This window comes from Passer domesticus, chromosome 2, assembly GCF_036417665.1.
Source record: "Passer domesticus isolate bPasDom1 chromosome 2, bPasDom1.hap1, whole genome shotgun sequence".
Lineage (NCBI taxonomy): Eukaryota > Metazoa > Chordata > Aves > Passeriformes > Passeridae > Passer > Passer domesticus.
The window spans coordinates 86,501,573-86,528,888 of NC_087475.1; the positions used below are offsets into that span (position 1 = coordinate 86,501,573).

The 27,316-nt window shown below is 42.3% G+C and overlaps 1 protein-coding gene across 6 annotated transcripts in view; it reads left to right on the forward strand.

Moving 5' to 3' along the window:
* Window positions 1-27,316, forward strand: part of NARS2 (asparaginyl-tRNA synthetase 2, mitochondrial) — a 48,588-nt gene that overhangs the window by 16,292 nt on the left and 4,980 nt on the right. For 2 of the 6 annotated variants that reach the window (XM_064409720.1, XM_064409724.1), the window contains 7 exons: window positions 12,494-12,626; window positions 18,991-19,089; window positions 19,523-19,560; window positions 21,320-21,386; window positions 22,817-23,029; window positions 24,116-24,213; window positions 25,804-25,830. In XM_064409720.1, the coding sequence (XP_064265790.1) occupies window positions 12,494-12,626; window positions 18,991-19,089; window positions 19,523-19,560; window positions 21,320-21,386; window positions 22,817-23,029; window positions 24,116-24,213; window positions 25,804-25,830 (675 nt within the window). Of the gene's footprint in view, window positions 1-12,493; window positions 12,627-18,990; window positions 19,090-19,522; window positions 19,561-21,319; window positions 21,387-22,816; window positions 23,030-24,115; window positions 24,214-25,803; window positions 25,831-26,947; window positions 27,083-27,316 lie in introns of all 6 variants that reach the window. The other 4 variants (XR_010356572.1, XM_064409721.1, XM_064409722.1 and 1 more) reach the window with 4 other exon arrangements.

Genomic DNA, 27,316 nt, shown 5'->3' on the forward strand with positions numbered 1-27,316 from the left:
CAAAATGTCTGTAAGAACAAAACACTACTGTAAAATAGGAACATGAAGCTGTAATGTACTGCATGCTGAAGAGTATTGATTTTTTTATTTATCCATCCTTTGAGAGCAAGGTGCATCTGAGTGATATCAATGGAAAAAGTATTTACCAGACAAGTAATCTGCCGAGTTTAGCTTTATCTTAGAGCAGGCTGTGTACTATTTAAGGGATACAGCCTGATGTAATAGAGTGAGATTGTATTTCAGGTTGATCATTAGAATCCACATTCTTTCTTTTACTTGGATTGTGGAATTACGCCTTTCAGTAGAGGTCACAACGCATACAAACTCATGCCATCCCATCTTCCAGGGACAAAAATCTCCCCCTCTTCAGTTAAACAAACTTCTTCCTCATTAACCTTCCCCAGCTAATATCTGAGATGACACCAGTCTTCTGCTGGCAAGTGACCTGTGCTTTGGCCACAGCAGGCAGGGTACCACATGAAAAGCACCCTGTCTATCAAGAATGTCTAGCCTCAGTATTTCAGCATATCACAGACATTGAGCTGGTCTGAGAAGGGACCATGTCACTCAGGGAGAACAAACTGGGCAGGCAAGAGATTTCTGAAAAAATTTATATGTTTTGGTTTGTATGCAAAAATTGCCCTTTGAACAATTTCACTGCAGCTATTTGTCAGCAGCCAATAAACTGTGCTACAGTGATTACATAAAAAAACTCCATCTCTGATTCTCAACATTGCATATGAGGTATGGACAGCAAACACTGTTAGAAATACAGGTCAGAACTCCCAGATTAAAAGGCCAATCTTTAAAGTTCACATTTTCCAAAGCTAGGATTTTATCCCTCCCATTTTCAGAAGATTTCCACTCCACAGTAACCGATCACTTTAAAAGTTTTTGAAGTCACCATTAGTTCATGATGAAACCCCCCCTTAGTACGTGGCAAACAACTGCAGTGTTACCTGCCTGAGATCTGGTCTCTGACAGGCTCTATCAGCAGTCCAGCTGGCCAGCAGTGATTTGGCTGAAGTACCATGTCTGAGGAGAATCCACATTACAACAGCTCAGAAAAATGTGCCTTCAGATAAGGGTTGTTGTGCTGATTTCATGCCAGCTACTCAATGTACTAATTTAGTTAATTTATTGAGAGAATTCAGTGTTGATGAAGACCAAACCCGTTATGAAAGAGAACTCTCTCTTTGACACGCTTGACTCTTTCACTCTTAGACTAGTAAAAAGTGAGTTTTCCACCTTCAAAATGGAAATATTCTGGTCTTCCCAATAAACAAATCAGGTAAAACAGTAAAGATTTATCTGTTTTGGATTTGATTCCATGAAATTTATCCTTTGTTTTAGCCAGACTAAATTCTTCATGTCTAAAATTATCTTGTCTTCAAAAATTACTTCAGCTTAAATATAATGTTGAGTGTTGCAGTCTTAAGGCTCTCGAGAACACTTTGTTCGCAAAAATTTGTGGGAGGAGACTGAGATAGAAATGCTGAGAACCTTCCCCATCCAGTCTTGACCCATATTCTCTCGTGACTTGTAGGACTTGGGAGAGAGACAGATCCTGCAGAAGTCCATTAGAAAGTAGAGGTGAGGCAGAATAGGTATGAGAGGCAGGTAAGATTTTGTCCTTGGAGAGGTGGATGTAGAAGGGGAGCAGAAGGTCAAGTAGGCAGTCCTCTAATTTTGGGGTTAGCTTTTACCTTTACAGAGCTCATGAGCAACCTCCAAGCTATGGTTGGAAAAGGCTGGAAAGGGAGGTATGGAGGAACTTACCTGATGAGTCTGGGATCACATCTTCTGTGTCTTTGCAGAGAGTTTATCAGCAGACCACAGGGAATCACCTGGATGCCCATGTTTGTGTGTTGTCCAGAGCTCAGGGCTCTGTTTCGTAGCAGGGTTGCTTGGGGTGCTATTCCTGATCACAGGAGAAAGCAGTGAGCCATTAATAGTTGGTGAGTTTTTTTTCTTTGAGGATAAGTGGGAAGAGAGCTGTTCCTGCGTTTATTGACCGTCTGCTGTGCTGTGTGTGCTTGTTACTGAAGGCAAGGTCAGAGGAGTTCATCTTGTCTCTCAGTGTGACATGAGCGGCCTACTTGGCACAACTTCTCATTTCACTGTGCCTCATCTTAGCAGTGACGGCATCTAGGTTGTCTGCTCAGCATGTCTGAATCATTGTCAGCTGCTGTAAATCCATGGGCTTTTTAAGGTCTCCAGAAAAGTCTTTATTCAGTAATACAGCTCTCCCCTTCAGTCTCCTTGGTCTCCGATGAGTCAGTAGCCAGTGTGTGCGGTACAAGTGTAGGGCTGTCTGTGTCCTGATGTCTGGTTTGAAATGTTGTTGGTTTGCTGTGAAGTCCATGTGGTATTTCCTTGCCCCTCGATCCTCTGGTGAGGACAAAGGCCCCCTTGGGGACCGGAACTGGGCTGGGGAGTCTGTGACAGCTGAAGATGAATCAGAACCATACTGTAGACAGCCAAAGCCATTTGTTGTCAATAAGTAAAGTTTGCTGGCTGCAGTAATTTTTTTTCTCCTTTCCCACAGGCTGTACCTGCTCCTCTCTTTTCAGCCCCTCTTGTTAATAGTTTAACATCAGTGTTTTTCCCTTGTGCCACATTTCATCCCAGGCCCTGTCTGTTCTGCCTTTTGCATCATGAGCTTGAATAAAATAGCCTTTCCTAAAACTTCTGGGAGATATCCCCTTCCTAAATGGCAGAATAAGTTATCTCATCATTCCTTGTCCTCCTTAGCCCTGTTTCTTTTCTCTCTTATCAGACCTTCACTAGGTTTCTCCTCTCTTGTTCATCACACATTGTGTTGAAGTTTCCTGCAAATGGGTAAGAGGCTGAAGGGCAAGCTAATATCAGCCTGTTAGGACCTGCAAGGAGGTTCTCTGAAGACAGGCCCACTCTTTGCAGTGGTGAATGACAAGAGGACAAGAAGCAGTGGGGATAAGTTGAGAAAAGTGAAGTTCTGAGTGGACATAGCAAGGAAAATAATGGAGAAATTCAGTCAAGCATTGAAAAAGATTTATGAGATTCATCAGAAACGCAGCTAGGTGGAGCCTTGAGCTGCTCTGGCCTTCTTGCTGCCCCTGCTTTGAACAGAAGATTGAACCAATGACCTCCTGAGGTCCCTTCCAGCCCGAGTAATTTTCTTCTAAGTTTTTTTCTTGCCTTTGTTCTCATTGTCCTTGCCACTTATTTCAGGCACAACATCATCTTGGTGAATTATCTCTCTAGTTCCATTTCAGTGCAACATCCCGAGGACTTGTTTTTTCCTGCTAACTTAAATCTCAGCCCTTCATTCAGACTTCTGCCTGCTAACATCTATTTATCAAACTTGGTTTAGATGTATCATAATTAATCCCTCTCTCCTCAAGCACATCCCCTTGATTGCTAAACCATCATCTGTTCTGCTGCTCTTCTGCCTAATCCAGATGTTCTCTGCAATCCTACAACTGGTTTTGCAGGTTGCAGAGAGGGTCTAAAAAGCCTTTCAGTCATCCAGACTATTTTGGCTATGTCTGCCTGAGTTTGTAGAGAGCTGAACTCAGTGAATTTCCTGTTGTTTGCAGAAGGTACTAAAATCACCCTGATTTCACTTTTGAAATGCCAGTACTTCAGTGTTTTTCAAAGCATGGAGGATGGAGAATGAGAGAGAGCTGTCATTTTGATGTTCAAGAAAACACTACAGAGCTCAAAAGAGATGTGTTTGAGGCTGCCTTCCATAAAAGAGGCTTCATTCTCAGCAGTCTGGCAACACACGCTCTTAAAATTTGATTCCATAATGACTTGCTAATGATGACACAGATTACATTGTCTTTAAACAAATATTTGCTCTACACTGTACAATTTTAAATTCTTCTGAATGCAGCTGCAGGAATGATGTCCAGTTGTATAACATTCCTGTTGCTAAGAAGTAACAAAAAGAAGTGTAATTATTTATCTTGGATGTCTGAAAAAAAATTTCTGACATTTCTTGCACAACATTTGTTTGAGTCTGAGTCATAATGCAGACTCTTATAATTAGTGCACTAACTTCCATTAATTAGGCTGACACTTAATTGGATCTATAAAAAGCAACCGTGACATGTCTGGTTTTAATCAATTACTGCATACTTCAGTCTGGTTCATGACTGCTGCAGTGATTGTTAATGACTTTGTATTACTGGGAGACCAAACACATGAATTCTGTAGGTACAACAGTGAGTCTAGAGTTGCTTGGCTAGTTGGAGCTTTACAGTCCACATGGATATCCTGTTGGTTCTTTTTTCCTCTCCACTTTTGGGGAGGGTAAGCAGGTAATCTGCTTGCAAGCATGGTGAGAGTGCTGAGGTTAGCTGTGGTTCAACCATGTAGGGCTGAATGCAATCCCTGCAGTCTTGGACTATGTGTTTTTTGTGTTATGTCCTTGCTGTAAAAATCAAGTGCAGGTAGCAAGAGAAGAGCCAGTTTTATGCTCATCTGGTGAAAGGTGTCCTCAGCTGAAATTCTTGGTCCTCATTTTACAAGTAAGCTAAGTTGAACCTGTATATTTCTGTCTTGAATCCAGTGCACAGTCCCTTTTCCTTCTCTGAATACCTCATCATCCCTATTCCAGTCAGTGGTAGGTGCTGTAGGGTCTGTGGCAGGAGAACCCAGCATCCACACGTGGGGGGCCTTGCAGCTCCACTTCATCCGTGTGCCCGGACAATGCTGTGAGAGCTGCAGGGGTTTAAGAAGCTGTGGCTTTGTGACAGTACTGGCTGTCACAACCCTCTGCCCACATGTTCCTGTGCCTTGGTAGCCACATTCGTGGTGACTTCTGGAAACTTATTTTATTTTGTGACTGAGGCAAGCAAGAAGCCTTTGGGCAGCTCAGCTGACCATCAGTGGCAGAACAACACCGTGGCAAACTTAATACCCTACAAGAACCTGCTTTGTGTCCAGGCTGCAGCTCCTGCTTCTCAAGGAGTCTCTGTGCCTCAGGAGATGGCTCCACGATGAGATGTGGAGCCATCCCATCTCATCTCACCCTATTTGCTCCCACAGCTTTCCTTGAAACAGATGCACAAATCCATTAGCACATGCCCTGAAGTTCTTCGATTTGCTGCCATTGTACTGAAGTAGAATAGAATATAGATACGTGTTGTAGTCAGCTGAAACATGAAACAGCTGCCATTGTATTGAAGTAGAATAGAATATAGATATGTGTTGTAGTCAGCTGAAACATGTTGCATTTTATATGGGTTTTAGTAATTTTTTGGATACAGTTGCTTACTGTGTTTAGTTACTGTAGAATTTGAGGCTTTGGAGGTTTTAAATAGTTACACCCAAACTTTGGAATGTGGCCTGAACCATGACTCCCTTTGTTCAGTAATGCACCCACTGATGCTTTTTCATGTTGTAATTGATACTTGCAGAGTTCATAAAACCAATGTTCATCTGAAAAATGAAAAAAAAAGTTAAAATTAATTTTTCTCTTCCTGGCTGTTATAATGCAATTTTTAAAGAACATGGATTTTTTCAACTTTGAAAGGAAAAAGATTTAACCCAGTTATTCCCTCCCAACATGTTGGTAATGTATTTTAGTGCTTTAGAGTAGGAGTCAATGGGATGATTAAGTTTGAAAAACATCTTAGCTACCTGTTTTATTTAAATCTTTGGAACATTTTGTGTTGCTCCTTTGTAGAATATTTCTGTTAGCTAGAGCACAGGAAATGATTATTTGAATAAATCCTAAACTACTGTGGTGGCTTTCATCAACCCAGCTTGAGTTTTCATTGCTAATCAGTAATTTTATTGACTTTAATTAGAAACAATAGTATCAAAACTAGGACAAAGCAAGACTCCACTGACAATAAAGTACAACACTGTTGCATAGAAGGGTGGAGGACCCAGGCTGATGATGTCTTTGGGCCTGGAGCAGATGACTTGTATGACTGAGTAACTCTTAATGTCCTTTGTCTCAGTTTTCCTGTATTCTCCTGCCATCTGTAGACTAACAATCCAGTGTCTAGCTCTGCTGTGAGGTTTAATAAACAAACTTCTGGGTGCTTCGCCAGATAATTAGGGTATGTGGGTCACTTTGTTGTTAGTTACTTAAGTGTGCCTGGATCATAGTCAAGCAGAGGGGGATGACCTGGGAAGGATCCTTATCCCATCTTCTGTTTTGTGCAGCTGAAGCCAGAGCAGAGGCTGTGGCAAGGGGAGAGCAGGTCCTGGAGTGTGGCAGGAGGGTGCTGTGCACATGCAACCTCACGGGCATCATACATCCCTGCCCTTTGGAAGCTGCAGCAAGAGAAGCTGCTGCATTGCTTCACTCTGACTGGCTGCAGGGGGAAGTTGGCACTTCCCAGTCCCTGTCTGGGAACTTAGACAGCTTTCTTTTTTTTTAAATTTATGTGTTTATTTTTGGCTGCTTACAAAAGGAAGTACAGTCCCATCTCATCGCAGCATGAGCCGAAACCTCAGCACTCAGCACACCAGCTCTGCTGCCCAGGCCTGAGCCTCACATACTGCTACAAAAGTCCTTGACAAGATGCAGCTTTTCTCCTCTGCATTTCCCCAGAGGGCAAGCAGAAATGGCCACTAAGGAGTCTTTAAAAACTCATTTTTCTGGGTAAAATTCAGTCCCTTCTGCTGCCTTTTCAACAGAAATGTACATTTTCATTGGGCATAATCCAAACCACCAGACAATAGTAATGGGAGTATTATTTTTACACTGAGGTTAAAACCCAGATATTTCTGTCCAACTCTGACAAGCATGTTTTAACACAGTATACCCAGCTCAAGCATTTAAAATATTCTGCCTTGTGTCCACATTGCTGGGCATCTGTACCTCACTATCGTCATTAGGAGCTCTGGGCTTCCAGCTCCTCCAAAAACTAGACCCGAGAAGCATTGGGCTGATATTTTGAATGCTTTCCTGTGTGTGTGGTTTTGTGCACAGGGCCAGAACATCTTTCAAAATAAAAATTTCAGCATCCCTGAATAATCCCATTTGTGTTCAGGTCAAGCACTGCAGCTAACTGGTGCACCCTGGCAGCTGAGCAGAGTCACCTGCTTATTTCAGTGGAGCAGGCAGGTCCTCCATGCTCAAAATGAATATGGTCATGGCAGAACAGAGTGGAATTAAATCAGATGGCTCACTTTATTAACTTCTTCCCTTCCTAAGAAAAAGGACAATGGGTAGATAAACTCCTGGGCTTTAGGGTCACCTTGCTGAGAGCTTCTCCTCCTCTGCTGATATTGTGTGTTGTTTTGTATTGGGGTTAGAAGTTATTGTTTCTAGATTTTCTTGCAATCTAGATTTTAGTGTGTGTATGGCAGGGAGGGGATGGTGGATTATGGTGCAGGGGAACACACTGTGTTGAAGGGTTACATGCTGTGTTCATTTGACATGGCCAAAGATTAAATTTGGCACAAGTCACTGCTCAGCTTAACTTGTCCCTGCAGATCTTGCCAGAGTAATCAATATATTTTTGTTTACATGGGCATGTGTTGTATTTTGGGACAGCAAGGGCACCATGAAAATGAATTGTTCCCCCTCTGCCATGTTGATAGTGTATTTTTGTGGCTTGCAGTAGAAATCACTGGGGTGATGAAGTTTTGAGAAACATCTTTGCTCCCTGTGTGTACTGGTGTGGTTTAGTGCTTAGCCCTGAGTCACAGCAACCAGCTTCTGCCTCCAGCTGTGTCACTACTGTGTGGTGTGACCTTGGCATTGGTTGTAAGCTGACTGTGCAGGGATTGCATCTTCTTGATTAATAGCCTTGTTCACAGTTATATGCCCTTGGTTCGACAGCACAAATAAGTCTTTATTACCTCGGTAGCATTGTGGAGTCCTGGCTCAGAAAAGGAGCACAATCCATTCCTGGCTTGGGAACCATCAGCACAATTAATTCTATTTGGATTGCACCATAAAAGTTGCCAGTAAGGCAGAGACGCTGAGGCCTACAAACATTGCATGAGTTTAATTAAAAGAATGATTTGAAGCAGCTTTGGTTACGGATACTTATTACTTCTCTATTGGTTCCTCTCACTTCCTCTGTAATGAAATGTCAATGAACTCAAACGAAATGAGCTTTCATTCCGCGTGGCAGAAAGCTCCCAAAGGTGGCTGCTTCTGGAGACTGTTTTAATGGTGTGTGAAATAAAGGTGGAAGGGGGGAAGTTTCTCCCTTCCTGGCTGTTCATAGGGCGGAGAACACAGGTGTGGCCTGTGCAGCAGTGAGCCTTCCCCATCCATGCAGAGGATGGCTCTGTCCCAGCAACTTCAGGTACTGCTTTGGTGTCCAAAAGGACTCTTGGGAGCCTGTAGCTAAAAGTGGCTGGGCCCTTCACTGGGCTGGGGTGAGAAAGCTCAGCATTTTGTAGGATGGGGCCCTGGCTTTTGATGCATTTCAGTGTGTTGGAAGGAGTACTGTGGGTATTCTCTTGGCCTCCACATTAAGCTCTCAGATTTTCCCAGAGAACTGGGCAGAGCGAAATACAGTTACAGAAAGGGAGCAATTAATTAAGCAGCTCTGTGCCTTCTTGTGGTGTCGACCCCGGCAGTGCCTGTGAACTGCATAAATGCACTCAGGCTTGCTGTCCAGAGCTCTGATCTGGGCAAAGCTGACTGCAAAAGGACTTGTTTCAAAGCCTCCCTTGTATTCTTTGGTAGCACGTACAAGGAGAGTGTTACAGACATTACTGCTCTGCCTGTAATGGCTAGGGAAAAATGCTCAACAGATTAGTGGGCTTTTTTTTCCTCTCCTGTGTGTATGCTTTTGTTGGAGATGAGGAATTAGCACTACTGATTTTTTTTTTTAAAGAGTGCCCACAACCCAAACTGACCTAGGCACTTTTTGAGACTTAGACAGAATTTTCAAGTTATTTTTAAACGCTGGAAGTCTTGTAGAGGTCTGGGAATGTTAAATGATTGATTATTTGCATCATAGAGCATAGGAGTCACAGCCCTGCACTGAGGCTCCATTGTGCTAGGTGCTGAATGCACACAGAGCAAAATTACTGGGTTTGCTCTCAGTACCATGAAATCAGAACAGAGTCAACTCCCATCCCTCTTTTCTGATATATCTGTGCATGTTCAGTGTGATACAGCAGTAACAAATCACAGATATGTTTTTTATAGCAGATGAAGTACAAATAAAGACTTGATTTGTATAGTCGGCATTTGTTTAACATCTTGAATGGCAGGGCACAGTAAACGGTATATAAATGCCTGGATGGAAAATAATCGTTCATGCACAGAGCTGATAACAGTGACTATATGTACTTTCAGCTGTTTCTCTGTTATGTGCAGGCCTCTGGTCAGTCCTACATTGCTGTTACCAGATGACTTGCATTTACTGCATTCCTTTGATCGCTTTGCCAGCGTGACATCTGGCTAGTTTCCCTTTGCCGGGGTCCCAAGATCCTGGGGAAGTTCTCACAGTTACTCATATCTGTCTTTTCCCTTTACAGTTAGCCTGAGAAAAGAATGATTCCTCCCCTCTCTGCAGATGGGGGTTAATTTGATGGGGAGGGGGGCTAGGGGTGAGTGTTGTTTTTCCCTTTTTTCAAGGGTCAGTCAAATTCGTCCCCACACCGGTTAAGTTCTACAGGCTATCACAAGGCCTTTACTGTCACCTTGGGGAAGTCCATAGAGTCACAGTGGTAATGGCTTGTTTTGTAAACATAGGTGGTTCTCTGTGTACAAGTGCCTAGAGCTGAGGAAAGACAGAAATTGGTTTCTGTGGGAGTGGTTCTGCACTTGCCCTTCCCAAAAGCTGTCTTGGGCACAGAGAGGCTTTATTCTTGCAGTACAAAATTGATCTCTGACTGTGAAGTGTTTGGCCATGGCTGACATCTTGGAGAAAAAAGAGGGTGGAGTTTTTTTTATTTTTGGTTACTTTTAGGTATCTTGCAGGCAGTAAGCCTTGGAAGATGACTAATTAGTCATCATGCTTGGGCTGCTGATCAGTAGGAAGTAAGTGCAGTTCAAAGTGCTCTTAGTTGCCTGCATTGCTGGAGACTGTCCTGCCCCAGTAACCTACAGTAACTGAAGTGTCAGTGCCTGTGTGTGGCACTGCTGGGAAATGTTTCTCCCTGAAGCTAGGCTGTTGCTCTGTGGGAAAGGATCTCATGCTAGCCAGCTAGTGACACACTTTAGTTTTCAGTGTTACTTTGAGGCCTTTATGTCAGCAAGACATTAGAGACCTGCACATCATACTGAGCAGACCTGAATGAGTACCTAGAGCAGTTGTAAGCTTTTCACAATATTTTCATCTTGTGTCTGATCCTGGCTCAGTCACAAACAGAACTTGTAACTAAACTCATTTATTTAGGAAAAATTCTTTCTTTAACTGAAGGGCCTAAAATTGAAATATTTTAGCAAAACTGTGAAACATGGGAGCAGGTAGAACAAGAACCTAACTCTGTTTCCCACTGCAGGCCAACCTCCACAACCTGGCAAACAAAAACTTTTGACTGGTTCTGCCTTAAACATAAGAGGATTTTGACTGTGTGACTCACTGTTTTGTATTTGTTGTTTGTATTGCTATAGCAGTTGAGGCTCTTAAACTTTGGATCCGAGACCTTGTTGTGCCAGGTGCTGTTAGGAGCATGGGAATAAAACAAACCAAAAAGGCCATGTGAAGGAGAACATGAATTTCTGCATAACTCAAGACAACAGGTGGCTACAGATGGGGGATCACAAGGAACTGATGAAATAATAGTGAATGACCTGTGCAGTGAGTAATAGTCTTGGTACATCACTTATCTAAACATTGCTGAGGTTTTGTAGATGCTACAGCAAAGGGCAGTTTGAAGGAGAATGATGGAGTAACAGAAGTTTACAGTAACATTTCAGCAAGTGAGAAAGGAAGCAGAGGGAATAGTGGCATGCTAAAAATGATGCTTGAAGGAAGATGTTTGCTGCAAAATCTAGTTAGATGCTTGTTGATGCTGTGGTCATATATGAGAGAGTACAGATACAAGAGCAAAGTGGAGATGGAAAATGTGTTTTTTGGAGGAGGGAAAACAGAGCCATGGGGAAAAGAAACTTACAGGCAGGCTATGTATTCAGAGTCTTGACATGAAACTTCTGATGTGTTTACTACTAGCAACTCAAGGAAAAAGAAAGTGCTGTTTCTTTGGATCATAACCTTTAACCAACATGTGACATGAGGGAACAGATGAGTGAAGCAGAATGTGTGTGTTCCTTTATTTGTAGCACAGATGTCTCCATAAGGGGCGAAGGAAAAATACTGCTTTTTGTAGTGTTGTTTATTTGAACTTCAATTTAACAAAATTAGCCTGTTCAGAAACTTCAGTGAATGTCCTTTTTAAGTTGAAAGCTTGCAGAGCAAGATGCAAGTCAAATGCCAGCCCCAGCAATTAGCATGCATCCTTTCATGAATGTCAAACTGTGCTTAATCTCTACTGATCAGGTTCTTTTTCTCCTACATGCTGTCTGCAGCCAAAAATAACATTAAGTTAAAGATGTACCAAAGTTAGCAGCTGCCCAGTTCATGGTTTTTCTGAAGCAGCTTGCTCCCTTCCCCAGTCACAGTTTTTCTTCCCATGCAGCATGAGAGGAAGCACAAATGTCACAGCATGTATTTGGGAAGCTCTCACTAGCTTGAGGGTGTCCAGGAGCTCAAGTGCTTATAGATCACAGTGTAAAAGGTATTGCTTGGAGTGCAGCTTCCCACATAAAGTCAAAGCTTTTAAAGGTGTGTTTGATAGGAAGGTTTCTCAAGGAGGAAGTGGAAACACAGCATGACATGACTGCAGAACAAGAGAGGATGTATTTAAATAGAATCCCCAGAAGGTGGTTGGAGAAATGGCTTCATAATAGGAAATGCATTGGTTGCTTCAGCATTAAATGCTCTCCCCATGTGTTCTCTGCAGTAGGGACCCCTCTCAGCTGAGCCATTTTTAGCTATGTGGAAGTGCCCAGTTCTTTATCTCCATGGCTCTCTGAGCAATGAACTTCTGTCTTACCGCTAGAGGGGGACTGCACGCCATACACCTCCGGTCCTGCTGGGCTTCATTGGCCACCCCTCAGTGCCCACCAGCTCCAGCAGCACGGCCCACTCTGCTCTGGTGAGCACTGGGGTCTCACAGCACCTGTAAAGGTTAGGCATTGCAGGCGAAGTCATGTGGATGAGGATAGCATGATTGTTATAGTATCTGCATGCTTCTCTAGTTATCTGGCTGTGCAGAATGTTGGGCTTTATTCCCACACAGTTACAAAAAGTGTCCTGAGCATGACTTGTGTTCAGAGAAAGCTGACTAGTGTGTGTGTGCAACATCTCTTGAGTCACAAGGTGTGAATAACCTCTCTCCACGCCTGGATGAAGGAACATAACAGCAGCTTATTCAGCAGTGCCATTAAACTGGTCAGAGATGAAATGAAAACATGATTGTTTCTAGGTGCTGGGAGAAAAGTGAGGGCTTTAGGTGTAACAGACCCAGTTGTGTGCTGGACCTGACCTGCCTGTTTCCTGCTGCCTTGCAGGGCTTTTACTCACGTGTTCACCTTTGGCCCGACGTTCCGGGCGGAAAACTCGCAGAGTCGCCGGCACCTGGCGGAGTTCTACATGGTGGAGGCTGAGCTGTCCTTCACTGAAAGCCTTCAGGACATCATGCAGGTGGGCACTCCAAATGTCTGGTGCAGGACTGGTACCAGAGTTTCTTCCTCCTGTGCTCCCTGCCTTCAGCTGAAGTCACAGCTCCCCTCACCCTTTGTGAACCAAGTAGAGGTTGCACAGGTATTTCCCAAGGAGGAGGGTTTGCTCAGCAGAGATAAGGCCATAGAGAGGATTTGGAAGGGAGGATATAGGTGAACACAGCCCTCATCTGAGTAGGAAGCTCCACAGTTGCTGTATTGCCAGGGAACATAAATGTTCTTGACTAGTGCTAATGAGTGGCACTCTCCTTTTCAAAATGTTCAGCACCTTTCCACTGAGTGAGCAGTGTTTAAGCAGTGTGCTTTGCAAAGCTCCTTGAAATCTGCATTGAAATCTGAAGAAGAAACAACAGTTTCTGGTATAAAATGTTCACTGTGTCTTTAGCAGAAGACTGGAGGAAATCCTTAGTCAGCTGCCTTTTGATTTTTCAGGATTGACTTCTCAGTTGCAGTTTAACCACATGATGGATGCCTATACACCTCACTAGTCTCAGCATAAGCCAGCTTATACCCAGTAGGACTTGTATGTAAACATACACACTCTCATTTATCAGATAAGCTCTGTGGAAAGTGATTGAAAAAATAACCTTATAAAGAAAAATACCTAAGGCACTGGCTGCAGATTTATAAAATAACATCCAAGTGGTGGTTTCTTCAGCATGGGTCATAAAGAGTGCTGAGCCAGCATGGCCTGAGAGCACAGCTGGCGTGCTCTGTGTGCTGCTTCTGAATCTGGGATGTCTGCATGACACTGGGCTCCATTGGGAGTCTGTGCTCCATCATGAATAGCATCCTGCTCTTTCTTTTGTCTCTCCTTTTCTCCACAGCTTTGTGCATTCTTAGAGCACAGCCTGTGTATATGTACACACTGTAATTCCAGAGTCCCCTTGTTTCTCTAGGTAATCAAGAGCCAATGGAAATCTTCACTATTTTATCTAGTGTAATAAGCAGGGTCTTCTCTTAAGTGGTGTTTGAGCCCTTCAACACATAATCAACATACCTAGTGCAGAAAACCTTAATTTCCTGTGTTTTGAAGTACAGACAGACAGTTCAGACAATTCAGAGAATTAGATTTGAGAACTATTCTGGAATTTGTAAGACTTTTATTTGCAGGGAAAGGAGTAACTTTCCCTCAGTTTTGCGTTTGTTGATGCTGATTATCTTGTGAAGTCTCAGCTTGTGCTCTCTTTAAATCTCCCCAAAGTCTTTGACAAGCACCTTTCCCTATAACAGAAAGTCTCCTAGCAGCCATTAGTTTGCATTCCTCATAGTGAGTATGTATTGCAACAGGCTTAATTTTGTGGTGTTCTTACTTGGGGAAGTGGAGTTCCCACTTAGTTTATTTTTAAACTATTGAGCAATCTCTCGTACAACAAAACAAACTAAAAACCCAATCAACAGAAAACCCTGCTAGCTGCTCTAAAGCCTGAGTGTCTCTCCTGGTGTAACTGACCTAAATTCAGTGTTCTCTTACATATCTGCCCATCGGGTATTTTGTCTGTTTGTTGTCATCTGCAAGTTCTTTATTCAGTGAAAAACACCCAGTTGAAAGCCTTCGGGGCTTTTGGCCAGGGTTATTATCTGAACTTTGTCCTCACATAAAGAGCTGGATTGTTAAAAATTTATTTTTAAGATTGCTATTGGACATTTGGACTAAGTATCTGTCACTTGAGCAAGTTACTGTGCTGGGAATGCTCAGCTTCTTCAGGGACATCTTGAAGTATTTGCTCATACACCATTAAAGAGCCTTGCTACAAAGATGTGTGTGTTTACCATTCACTGGCGAGGCTTGAGATCTTTCAGCCAAAGCTCCAAAAGAAACGTAGTTTTCATTATGAAACAAAAGGAAAAACGGAGATTTAATAACCAAGCTACATGTATTTGGGAACAAAGGGCCTGAAGTCTTAGAGCAGCAGCCTTTTTTTCCCCCACTGTAATTGCACAGAGTAGTGCTCAGTTATTCCTAAATTAGTAGCACAGTTCTTGTGAAGTCTCATGTGTCTTAATCATGCAATCTAAATTTCTGTTCTGTGCCAAAATGTGTTTTAGTGCTACAAAGAAGCTTCAACTCTCACTGTACTGGTTTCACAATACTTTCTGTGGAAAGTCCCGTGTGCTCAGTGCAGTACTTCACACTGCATGGGTGGGTGATAGTGTTTCTGCTTTAGTGTGCAGGGTACATGTAAGGATATCTAAGGAGGGACCTCTTTTCTCCTCCAAAATGCATGAGAAATAAAAGGATTTAGAAAAAGGTCAGATAGACAGGAGAAGAGGTACAGTTGTGGAAGTGTCTGGAGCCATCAGCCCCCCAGTACCTGAATTGGTGGTCCAAGGTCTCCAGTTTTATTTGTCCTCTGAGATGCCTGTTATCAGTCGCTCCCTCTCTCTTCAATGCTGTGTCATGTAGTTGTGTTTGTAGGCCATTATCTTGTATTTTTCATTCCACTGTATCAGCAGTGCAGTATATTTAAAGGATCCCACTTCACTCATGATACTAATAGAGTCTCAGAGAGGCCATATGATACAGTCATTACTGAATTTCATCAAAAGCACATATAAAGCCATGCTAAAAAAGGCATTATTTAGGCTATAAAGTTAGGAAATATAAGAAGGAAGTTTTCCTGAGGGCATTGTCAGTTTATGCATTGTGTTAGTCTTCCTTAACAAGATTATATCCTAGCATTACTGTCTCTTTAAGGGATGGAGAATATTTCTCTTTAAGATGGGCATACAATTTAACACTCAGTATTTCAGCTGTGTCCTGAGGGCAGGAGTATTGTCTTCCACTGGTTATGTACTTCATCAAAATTAATTTGCTGTCATTACAGCCTAGTGACATGGAGCATTTTTATCTCCATTTTACAGAGAGGACTTCAGGCATGAAATGAAATCAGGTACCAATTCTGGGTGTCAGCTTTAGAGAGCTTGGATCTAAAACATGTATGTGATTTGATTTCCAGACTAGTTTTCACTCAGCATTCTGTCTCCAGTACCAAGTCTGAGGCACTTGGGCAGTCTTGAGGGAGCAAACACTGGTAATCACATGACAAGGGTTTGTTCTAAGAGTTTAGGAACATTGGGCTATCTGCAGGACTGTAGGTTCCTTGTCTGAAGTGGCATCCAGCTGCCATAGCTCAGGCTTGTTCTCTTCCCTAACTTTTATCAGCATTCAGCTTCAGTGGCCAGTGGAGCAGTGGTCTGGCAGACAAGCCTCTTTCCTTGCACAGCAACAGCATCTCTCCAAAATAGGGCCTGAGCTGTTGGTATTGCTGAGAGAGGAGATTTTATGACAAAGGTCAGATGTGAATCCTCCCCTCTGTGTGTATGTGCACACATAGAGTGGGTGTGAGCATGTGTGGAGGCAACAACAGTGGTCCACTGGTGAGTGTTTCATATGTAAGGAGCCTGTGATCTACACTGCATCCACATGCATGGCCCAGGTAAATACATACATGAAAATCCTACTGGCAGGTCATGTGATTTTTCTTATGTAATCTTTCTTGCATAATAAAAATGACGATTTGAACCTTTCTTGGAGTGCACAGCACCTTCAGTTCTGCTGCTGACTTTTACTGCTGTTTTATTGACGATTTGCTCTGTTTCAACTCTGGTCGTCATTTTATTTGGGAAGAGGATAAGTTGCAGTATCAAAAGATCCAGGGTAAAATTGAGCAATACCCTTGAGAGCTGCTCCTAATCAAAATTGAACTGTTAACCATTAAACAACAGAGCAACATTGGGGAAGGCCAGTGTTGATACTGCGGAAGTTTCAAACATGAAAATCAAAAGAGAAAGGCTAAAAGGGTTCAGGGAAGGGAGGAAGCTTTAACTTCTGTCCTCCTTGCTTGCCCCCCTGGCAGCACAGTTTCCACACCACCATTGTGAAGCAACCACATTATTGGGCTTTTGGGACATCCAGAGTCCCACCTTTGAGATGAGCTACTTGCTGTGATTCCAGTACCTTTTTTCCCCTATGTAAGTCTCCTGTCAAACGTGTTTCTTTCAGAATATGTTCAAACTAATCACTTCACCTATATCTCTTGCTCATGTGTTCCCTTAAACCAGCAAGACAGTGATTACACTTCTCCACTCATTTTTCCTATGCCTACTTTGCAGTCCTTCATTATGCTATCTGCTTAAAGACATAAATTCTCAGTTTGAGAGATTATTTCCTTTTTTTTTTTTTACATCTACTGTTTGTGCCTAGTACTTGTTTGGCATAAATAAGAGCAGTGAGGAGGGCAGTGTATGACCCATGTGTCTGTCTTTTTTGCCAGGATAAAACCTCAGTCTCAAACCTGGAAATATTTCTCAGATTGTTTTTCCCATACCACCCACATCTTTTTTCCACAAGAGGAAGCTGCTTATGTTGAATGCTGTGGGAACCTAATTGTTACTTTATCGCACAGTGAGGAAAAAAAGTGCTAATTAAACAACATGCCTTTCCAAAACCAGATGATACTTTCATTTTCTAGAAAGAGGAAGCTTAATGTAAAATCCCTTCGTCTCTGCCTGGTGAAACCAGATGAATTGCTAAGAAGTTTTCTAATTTCATTTACATAAGCCTTTTTCTAGCTACTTTGAAGAAAGTTCAAAGCTGACTGTTTGGTTATTTGCCACTCAGCAGCAGGAATGCTGGCTTTTCATTTCCTCTGTGTTTGAGTACCAGGAGGCGTAAAACTGTTCGTCTGCATATGATAATGCTGTTCCCTTATTTGCATCTTCCCTTTTTTTTAAAAGGAGAGCCCAGGTTGGTGCAGGAGTCTTGAGTCTGAGTTTGGCTCAGAGCAGTCCAAATGGACTGCTGTGCCAGCTCCACTAGGCTGGTGGGATGCAGAGGTTGTTCACCAGCACAGAGCAGTGCTTCAGCAGCTTGGGGCAGCTGTGAAGGATGTTCATCTAAGCATAGGTTTGAACCACATGCTGAAATCTCATTTTGGCTATGTCAGTAGCCCAGTTGCTTTGTTTCTGTGCCTTGTGTTCCTCTTACCCAGTAAGAGCTGGTTCCTTGTAAGGCATAGACCTACTGCTTCTTCTTGAGATCTGCTGACTGATCTTTCCACAGGTTCATCTTTCTACAGTCACAGGCTTTGTGGTGTCCAGGGGCTGCTGCTCACCTAGATACCATCCCATTAGTGGAAACTTCAGTTCTCTCAACTCTGCAATTAATGAAGTAGTTGTTACACTCACCAAAAAAAAAAAAAAACAAAAAACAAAAAAAAAAAAAAAAACCAAAAAAAAAACAACCAAACAACAAAACAAACAAACAAAAAATCCCCAAAAATCCACAACCAACCAGGAATGTGCCAGTACTTTGAGATGTGCTTTGTTAGGAAAAATCCTGTCCCATCCCAAGCTGAGATGACATGCAGCCCCAGCTGCATTGCTCTGTTTTGACAAAGAAAATGAGAATAGGAGGGTGATTTTGAATAAGAGGTGGGATGGATGATCAGTTGATACCACAGGTGTCAACTACATGCTTTGTGCTGGTGTAAGACTAAAGGGAGCAATGGGAACTCAGTCTGCACAACAGCAAGTGTCTTGGATGGTCTGCTTTGCTTAACCAAAAGAGAAAGTGACTCTTAAAACAGGTTGATGAAAATGCAGCAGCATCCCATGTGGGGGCTTTTAATGGCATTTTAATTTCTTAATGAGTGAAGCCCATTTTACTGGATAAGTATATTCAAATTGGATGATAATGTCATTTAGTTAATCCACATTCGTTTAGGGAAATGGAACCACATCTTTTTACTTTCTCAAACATCCCTGCATTGATGTGTCCTTTGCTTTAGCTCTCTACTCATCTCATGTTCACTTTTCTCTTACTGCAGAGAGTCTCTCTAGCTGATATCTGTTTGATAAACTTGCTCTACACACTGCATGTTTATTCTCTTTCCTTCAGTTTTGCCTTTTCTAACAACAAATCATAAGTCTGGAATTGTTCATTGCAGGGCACATGCCTCTCTAAGAATCTGGGACCAGACTCACAAATGGTTGTAACATATTTGTGGCTAGCCAGGGTTGCTGCTTGAATATTTTAGCTGTGATTTTTTTCACTGGAGATACCTGACTGAAGATACTGACTCCATCAGCCAACATTGAAGCCCTAAACCCATAGCAAAAATAAAAGTTCCAGTCCTTTTCAGCTACTAAGCAAACCTGCTAATGACGAGTATTAGTGAGGTGGTTCCCTCTTATGGAGTCTGGCCATGCAGAAGGATAGAAACTCCTTCTGTACCATTGGGCTGATGTGTACTTTGTTTCATTCATAGTCTGGGACACCTAAGCAATGTTCATTTTTCATGCATTCCTTTTTTCTCTATTAGGTTATGGAAGATCTTTTCAAGACAGTGACAAGCACTGTGCTCTCCAAATGTCCTCGTGATGTTGAGCTTTTTCATAAATACATAGCTCCTGCACAGAAGGTAATGCATGTGACAGGAAAGAACTGCAATCCTGTCACGTGTTTTGGGGGTTCTTTGCTATAGGAAGGATTAATTTTTTTTAAATTTTCTTTTCTTTACTGTGTTGTCCTGTGTTAAGAAACTGTGAAAAGCTAAATATCAGCTTGAGCTTGAGTGATTGTTCAAGTCACAGAGAGAGAAAACACAATTTTGTGTGGCTGGTAGCATTTGTCATAGAACTGTAGTTGTCACTTCATCTGGTAGCCTCTGAGTCATCAGCTTCAATAATTGGGTACCCTTTTAGCAGTGAATGGCCAGGAGTGGATTTTGACCTGTATCTAGATCAAAATGCAGTCCTACAAATTACAGTATAGAGGAAGGTCACTTTCCTGAGTTTGCCCCTGAACTGTAAAGGGTAGCTTTACATGTTTATGTTTTTCTTGTTTTGACCAAGGGCAGGTTGGAACAAATACTGAAGCACAAATTTATGATGTAAGTACTATTTCAAAATGATCTTGCAGAGGGCTTTTGGGGAAAGAGTTTCCTATGTTCTTTTTCTTTCACAACTTAATGTCTTCTGGGTTAGCATAAAGTCTTCAAAGGGGCATGAGTTGCAGTTCCCTTTTACTGTTTGTCAGCTATGCCCTTTCAGCTCTGCATGAGACTGACACCTGAATCTGGTGGCCTTTGGCTTTTGCTCCCCTGGACAAGATCCTTAAAAGTATTCTCCTTCCAGCATGTACGTGCACAGTGGTTGCTCATGGTCTTGCTTGGTTTTGGCTTTGATGCTCTGCTTTCATTCACACTTTCACTCCAGTGGCTCTCTTTTTATGAAAGTATTTTATGATATTTAACAATCCCAATTGGTTTTCTATTCCCAATTGATTGTGTAGCTTCTAATCCCAGATCTCTTTGTGCTAAAGAGCTGAAGGCTTTGGGTTTCCCTTGCTGCCCTCTGAGAGTGCCACCTCCTCCCTACTCCTGCTTGTCTCTTCAAATGGTGGAGCTCTCCATTTATCCCACAGAACACTGTAGGGTTTCTCATCCCAGCACTGGTTATCTTGTTAGGCAGCTACAGCCACACCTGGGCAACAGGATCATGACGGATCCCCGCTGTGCCTCTGCCTGTAGGAGCACCATGGGAGTCCTCAGTGAAGTTAGAATCTCCCCATTTCAGTCCTCACTTAGGAACTGGTACTCCTGAAAGGACAAAGTTGTGCTCAGCTTCTCCCATGCTCCAAGGAAAAGGAGAGAGATAGACCATCTCTTTCCCCCTCTCTGTCTCTCTCTCCATCACCTGCTGGCAGATCTGGGCCATTCCTGGCTTACACACATTGGTTACATGTGTTGAACCTGTGCCAGTGATACACCTCATTTGGTTTGTGGCCTCACATAACCCAAACATGTGGAGCAATATATTCCTTCTTGAGGTATTTCCTCCAGAAGCCTTCCTTGTTTTAGTGAAACCTTGTAATGGGGTATGAAGAGCTTGTGTTCTTTAGGGAATTCAGTTTTTAATTGGATTAGCCAGTGACACAAAGATGAAATTATCATAATAATGTTATTCTTTTCTTCTCTCTGTCCACAATATTTTGCTTGGTACATGAAAAATTTGGCTGCCACATTATCTTCCATTGAATCTTGATTTCCAGTTACCAAGCCTGGAGCATTGTTCACTGCACTTTTTCTGTTTGCTTTACCATTATGCTGTTCTTTTGTGCTGGTGGAAATTGGTGGAGAATCTGCTCTCAAATGTGCCAGAGAAGTACAGAAACATTGCTGCACGTAAATCTCATGGTTTTTTAAGTAAAGTGGAAACATTTGAGCTACAAGCCCTTTGCACTCTGGGCTGTTATTTTTGCCTAACACACCCTGGACTAGAGCTGTGTTATTGTAGCTATGCTGATGAGGACATATTGTTTTCTTTTAAAAAATCCACCCATTTCTATGAAGCAATTCCCTGCAGAGCTCACTTATGACTAAAATGCAATATTGCAATAATGCAGAAGTGTTGAGAGCTTAGCACTTCCTGCACTGCATGTAGCTGAAGCACAGGAAAACATAGGATTCTTGCCATATTAAATGCTTTTTGGTTTCTGTCCAAAGAAGCATTGCTGGGAAGTCTGACATTACACACAAGTTGGCATGGTGGTGGGGAAATGCCTCCTTAATTTTCCAGCATGGCACTTAGCCAGAAAACTTTGTTGTTCCTTTCATAGTTATCTTAAAGACTTTTTTCTTCCTCTTGCAGAATTTCCTACAGTGAAGCAGTGGAAATTTTGAAGCAAGCTTCTCAGACTTTCACTTTCAAGCCAGAGGTAGGTCATTGCCAGCTGGTTTGTCCCTATGCAGAGCCTAAACTTTGTAGAATCTCCTTTCTCTCTCGGTCTCTCTCTCTCTGATACCACAAGAATCGTTACTTTGCACAGATTATCTGCCTCCCGGGGTGTTTTGTTTGTTGGGTTGTAAATCCAGTGTAACTTTTGCCCTTTGGGGTTGCAATGGGAGCAATACGAAGGAGTGAGATGTGTAGCAGGAGAACATGTAACACTTGCAGGGAAGGAAGTGATGAGATTGCAGTTGCAGGACCAAGGCTTTAGCAAAGGTACTTCTCTTTCCTGTATGTGAGCAGTGCTGAGTGTTGCAGATTTAGTAGCAATCATCTAAGAAGAGTTGCTGTAATAGTTCTCAAGAAAAGGAAGGATAATAGGATAGCACTGAAAGTTGACAAGGATTAATAAACCAATACCATGTGAAAATGCCATGTAATCTAGATGTAGGTAAAGGGAATCCCTTGTCTTACCAAAGCATCAGTGTTGACTGGGAAAAAGAGTACGTGCTAGTCTTTCTAAAGCTATGAGATTATTGGTTTCTAAAAATCATATTTTGCCCAATTTCAAACACACACCCACTCCAGTATGGTATAGTATTTGTGGTGGTGCTCATCGTATGTCTATATTGGTTAATCATTATCTCATTATGATACTTCGAGGAAAATAACCCTCTGTCTGAAGCCACCCTCATAGCCAGTTGGGTAACTGTCTCATCTCTGTGCACAAGTGGGTGTAGAACCTCAAATCTTTTCTCTGTACTACCTGGATCTGAGACAGCAAACTTGGGATATTTTAGTACGAAGAGAGTCTGGGGGAAGTCTGTTCCCCCCTTCCATTCCCCTGATATTCTTTGCATGTCCTGTAAATGGACTGGAGGTCTCAAGACAAAAGCCACAGGATTTTTAACATCCCTGGAAAAAAGGAAAAGTGAAGGGCATTGCAAATGTCCAAGGTTTCTGGTAACAAAAAATTAGTTAATAGGGTGCTAGGTTTTCTTAAGTGAGAATTAATGTAGCATGTAACAGGACACGACAGGGAAGAGAGTAATTAGCCTAGGAAAGCTGCTTTCTGTACACCCGAGGTAATACTAAAATAAGGCTGGTTTGCTGGGTCAAGTAAGCTGGCTTTGGAGAGGTGCCTGTTTTCCTTTAGATATGCAGTGTGTGGTTTGGGGTTGGGGTTTGGTTTTGGGTTTGGGATTTTTTTTGCTTGTTTTGGGTTTTCTGATTTGATACCAGATGCTTGGGCTTGATGCAGGAACTATCTGGCCCTGTTCTGTTAAGTTAAATCATATTCTTTTACATGCTTTGCTCTGCCTGAACACTTGTGAAGCTGTCTACTTCCCAGTGACCTGTATGAGAAGTGGCTTTGCTTGGTTTCATGTTATTCAAAGCAGCACATCTTTCTATGTGCAGGGATTTTGCTGGGTCTCTTGCCATGGGCAAGAGGTACCAAAACAGATTCCCAGGCCCCTTTTGCTGTCCTTACAGTGGGGCTGTGACCTCCAAACAGAACATGAGAAGTACCTGGTGAAGCACTGTGGGGAGGTTCCTGTGTTTGTGGTTAACTACCCGTACGAGCTCAAACCTTTCTACATGCGGGACAATGAAGACGGACCTCAACACACAGTGAGTCCATGGGTCACACCTCACCACTTATTTTTCCAGGACCATGTCTTGGCCTGCTGATAGACATCATCTGCTGGGCCTGTCCCCAAGAAATTCAAGATAAGATGTGACCATCAGGTGATCCTGTCCATTTTTTTTTCCTGTTGTAGGAAAAAATACCCAAAGTGGGAACAACATGAGGAGGAAAAATTCAGGGATTGGGGAAGTGCTAACTTTTTGCTCAATTGCCTTAAGACAAGTTTGTCATAATTTATTTCTTTTCCTGATAAACTTCTGTACTATTAAGTGAAAGGCCTAGAATTGGATGGCTCCAAGTAGTCTGTGATTCTCTTGTCATCCATCCATGTAATGTTCAAATAGCAGATGGGCAGAAGAAATAAGCTCTTTATCAAGTCTCATACTTTGAAATTGTGATTGCTCAACTGAATTAAGACAACCTGAAGTACTGCTTCTACTAAAAAGAGCAACAACACCACCATGCACCACTGTGTCTTCAGTGGCTTTAATTCCAGCAACATTTCAGCTGTGGGATAAGAAAAATAACCCTAGAAGACAAACTAGGGAAGACAGAGCCCAAACCTAACAGCCGAAGTGATAACACTTGGATGCAGCACATGATCCATGCCATTGCTACCATATCCATTAGAACTGGTTATAGGAATGGGGATAGATAGGGCTGAACACAAGCAACAGCATCAGAGTAGGGAATCGGGTCTTCATAAAGCTTGCCCACATGTCTTTGCTGTTCTCTGAGCTGCTGTTGGCTTCTTTATAACCTCACACAGGTTGTCACCAGAGGAACTTGGTGAGATTCAGTTCAAACCACTTGCTGTAGATGTCCTCAGTCTGAGACATCACTGCTGTCATTTAGGTTTTCTGTAAATTTCTGATGTTTATCGTTGAAAAATTTCCTCCCAGCCTTCTGACAACAAAACACTTTTCAAGTATGTGCAAATCCTTACCTAAGTGCCCTGAACTCTGGAAGAATTACAGTAGGGTTTTACAAAAACACATCAATGTTAACTTCTTCTGCTAATCACTGTGTGGCTATGTGGCATGACTTCAATTAGTTTTCTTTCTTTGAAGGTTGCAGCTGTTGATCTCCTTGTACCAGGAGTAGGGGAGTTGTGTGGAGGCAGCTTGAGAGAGGAGCGACTGCCCTTCCTCGAATCACGCTTACAAAGGTATGGAAAATCCACAGATGCCAGGAGACTAGCCTGAGCAGGAGAGTGTTTCAGCAGCTCTCTGGTTGGTAAGACAGAGGAGCGGAAGGCAGCTAATAGTATTTAAAACAAGCCTATTTTTGTCTTTGTGATATCTGTTTATCTGAGTAGGTGACTGCAAACTGGTGAAGAAGTTCTTGTGTTTCTGTCATAGGTGTGCAAAGGGCCTCTGTTTTAGCTCATCAAAGAAGAAAAGTTTTCTTTGTGCTAAGAGACCAGGGCAGTAGAGTGCCTCAGCTCTGCTGCAACTGTCTGGTGCAGGGTCTGCTGTGGGACACTTCATCCTTTTCTTCAGTTTTTGTGGCTGAAAGTGGATTATGAAGGTGGAAGTTGTCACATATACAGAACTTAGATATCTGTCATCATGTTGTGTAACTGAGGAATTGCATTTTTGGTCAGAAGCTTTGCCAGTTGTGATGCAGCTGGCTTCAGTGACTGGCCTGATTTCAGAGAATATGGCTCTTTGCTGATAGTTTCATGGGAAGCTTCACTGGAACTGCTCAAGACCTGTACTGTGTCACAGGGGCTCCTCTTTCCCTGCTGCCTTAGTCTGCCTTGGTAACTTTAGGCTAACTTCAATGTCAGAATATCAAAGCTGCTTTTTAGTTAATAATTGACATTATACATTGGGTAATTCTCAGTTGTTCTCTGGATCCTATTTGATTGTTCAAAAGTTTTGTAGAATCAGAGAATGGTTTGGGTTGGAAGGTACCTTAAAGACCATCTAGTTCCAGCCCTGCTGCCATGAGCAAGGACACCTTCCATGAGATCAAGTTGTGCAAAGTCCCATCCAGCACTTGAACACTTTTGTTTGGGCCAGTCATACACTGGTGCAAAGCCATGTTGGAGGAAGATTAATCCCAGAGTAACACCATTTGCACATTGGGAATTAATTTGTTGCTTAAATCAGCCACATGCTCTCACAGATAGATCTAGTCAGTGGGGAAGAGCAAAATCTACTTCAGCATAATGAATCCAAAAGGCACCAGGCAATTAAAATCACCAGAACATTAATTCTCAGTTGTTAGTGTAGGATGATTATATTCCCTGTGCTTCCTGCTACTCTCCCTGTAAGCTCTCTGAAGCAGGCATGCTTCAACTCATGTAAAGTACAATGTTGCCTGCTGCACTTTTTCAGTCAAAACTTTTTGCCAGTATCTGAGTCCACAGTCCTCAGGAGGAGAAGGGTCCATGTGGAGTTTGAAGCCAGACTTTCTTGTTTGTCAGGAAAGTCATAGAAAGGATTTCAAGGTACAAATGGGGTGTGTCTTTTGTAAATCACACCTCCTTTCACATGTTTTTTTTTCCAATTTTCAGTCCTCAGGATTTGGTTTTGTTAAGTCTAAATACTGTAGACCTTTAAATTCTATTTCCTGCAGAACCAGCATAACCTTAGAGAGAAAAAACAGGATTCTTGTCTTCTTATGCATGCTTCATACAATAGTTCACCAGATTTTCCCTTTTTTAGTAGCATGCTCTTCTAGGCAAGTGCTGCTTGTGCAGAATAACTCTGTTCCTTTACTTACAAAGGATTTTCTTTTTGTTTCACAGATTAGGACTCACAGATGCCTATCAATGGTAAGATGCCACCTTGTTATGCAAGCTCTTTTTATTCTTTTGAGGCTTATTTAAGCAACTAGAGTTTTGTTTGTTTGTTTGTTTGTTTTAGTTTGTTTTGGTTTGGTTCTGAGGAAACAATTTTTTGGCCCTGTTGCCCTGTCATCACAGTCTAAGTGAAATAGCCAATTCATTTAAACAAAGGTTAATCTAATGCTACTTAGTTTGTGCCTCCAATTTGTCCATTCACAGCACAGGTTATTCCTCTCAGAATTGTATGGGGTGGATTAATTTACAACCCATAATGATTTTTGATGTTAAATCATTAGGCTGTGTTGGAAGCTGGGTAAATTCTGACCACTATGCAGAAGATAAACAGGTTACAGAACCACAGCAATTTGTGACCTTTAAGAGGTCTATGAATAACTCCCTTTGCAATTGACAGGGCAGTTGGGTCAAAAAATCTTCTCTAACAAAGCAGTTAAAGCAATTAAAACTGTCCTCCTAAGGAGACAGATCAACCTTTGAATTAACAGTTTAACCCATTAAAACGACAGAAGGTTCTTAGTGTTTCTTGGTATGTACTTCATCACAGCTACTGTGAGAGTGGTAGTGCAGAGAATTTTAAATTTAGAAGAGTATTTTCAAGTATTCTGCAGTATTTGGATTGATCATTAGGAAGGCTGCCTTGAAGAAAACCAAAGTATGGGTTCTTCACTCTCATCTTCCCACAACATGAAATCACTGAGGAACAGCCCAGTGTATGGCAGACCTTCACATCATCCATGTGCAAACAGGGTGAATTTAATTTCTTCCTTTGTTGTTGTATTTGTGGTCCAGACTACACCATATCCCTTTATCAGAGGGAGGGATTATCCTGAACAGGGTGATAAGTTGTGTGGTTAGATGCTGAGATAAAGCCCAAGGAAGTCTGGTGTTCAATTGCAGAGCCTTCCAATGCTACTAAGATAGTGCAGCCCTGCCTCATGCTTCATGCAAAAAAAAAAAAAATGAGGACGTTGCCTGTCACTCATTTGCATTTTCATGTGTTATGTAACAATCACATTCTGGAAACTCTTCCTGCTGTAATCGTGTTTTGGAGACTCTTTTCTCCTTTATTCCCTCCACCCCATCACAGACAATGTAACTTCCTGAAGAAGATTAAAGCTGTTGTTACCCCCTGCCATAGCAGGGTCTGGTGTCCTAGGAAGGTGCAGGATAGCAGTTATTCTGGATGCTTCTGGACTGCAGTCCAAAATCTGCCAGAATACAGGTAGGTGCCTTGCCAGCATCCATCTTTCCAGTGGAGGTGGCAGGAGAGACTAAAATTAATCTCCTCCAATTTAGTGATTGAATTGGGTCTCCAAAACTGGCTCACAAACTCCTGGAAGAATAGTTGAGTCATTCCTTTTTAAATATAATATTTGCTGACTTTTGAATATGATCTCCTTTCAAGTTCCTTAACCATTGCCATATATGATTCTGATTCACTGTTTTCTACCCCCCA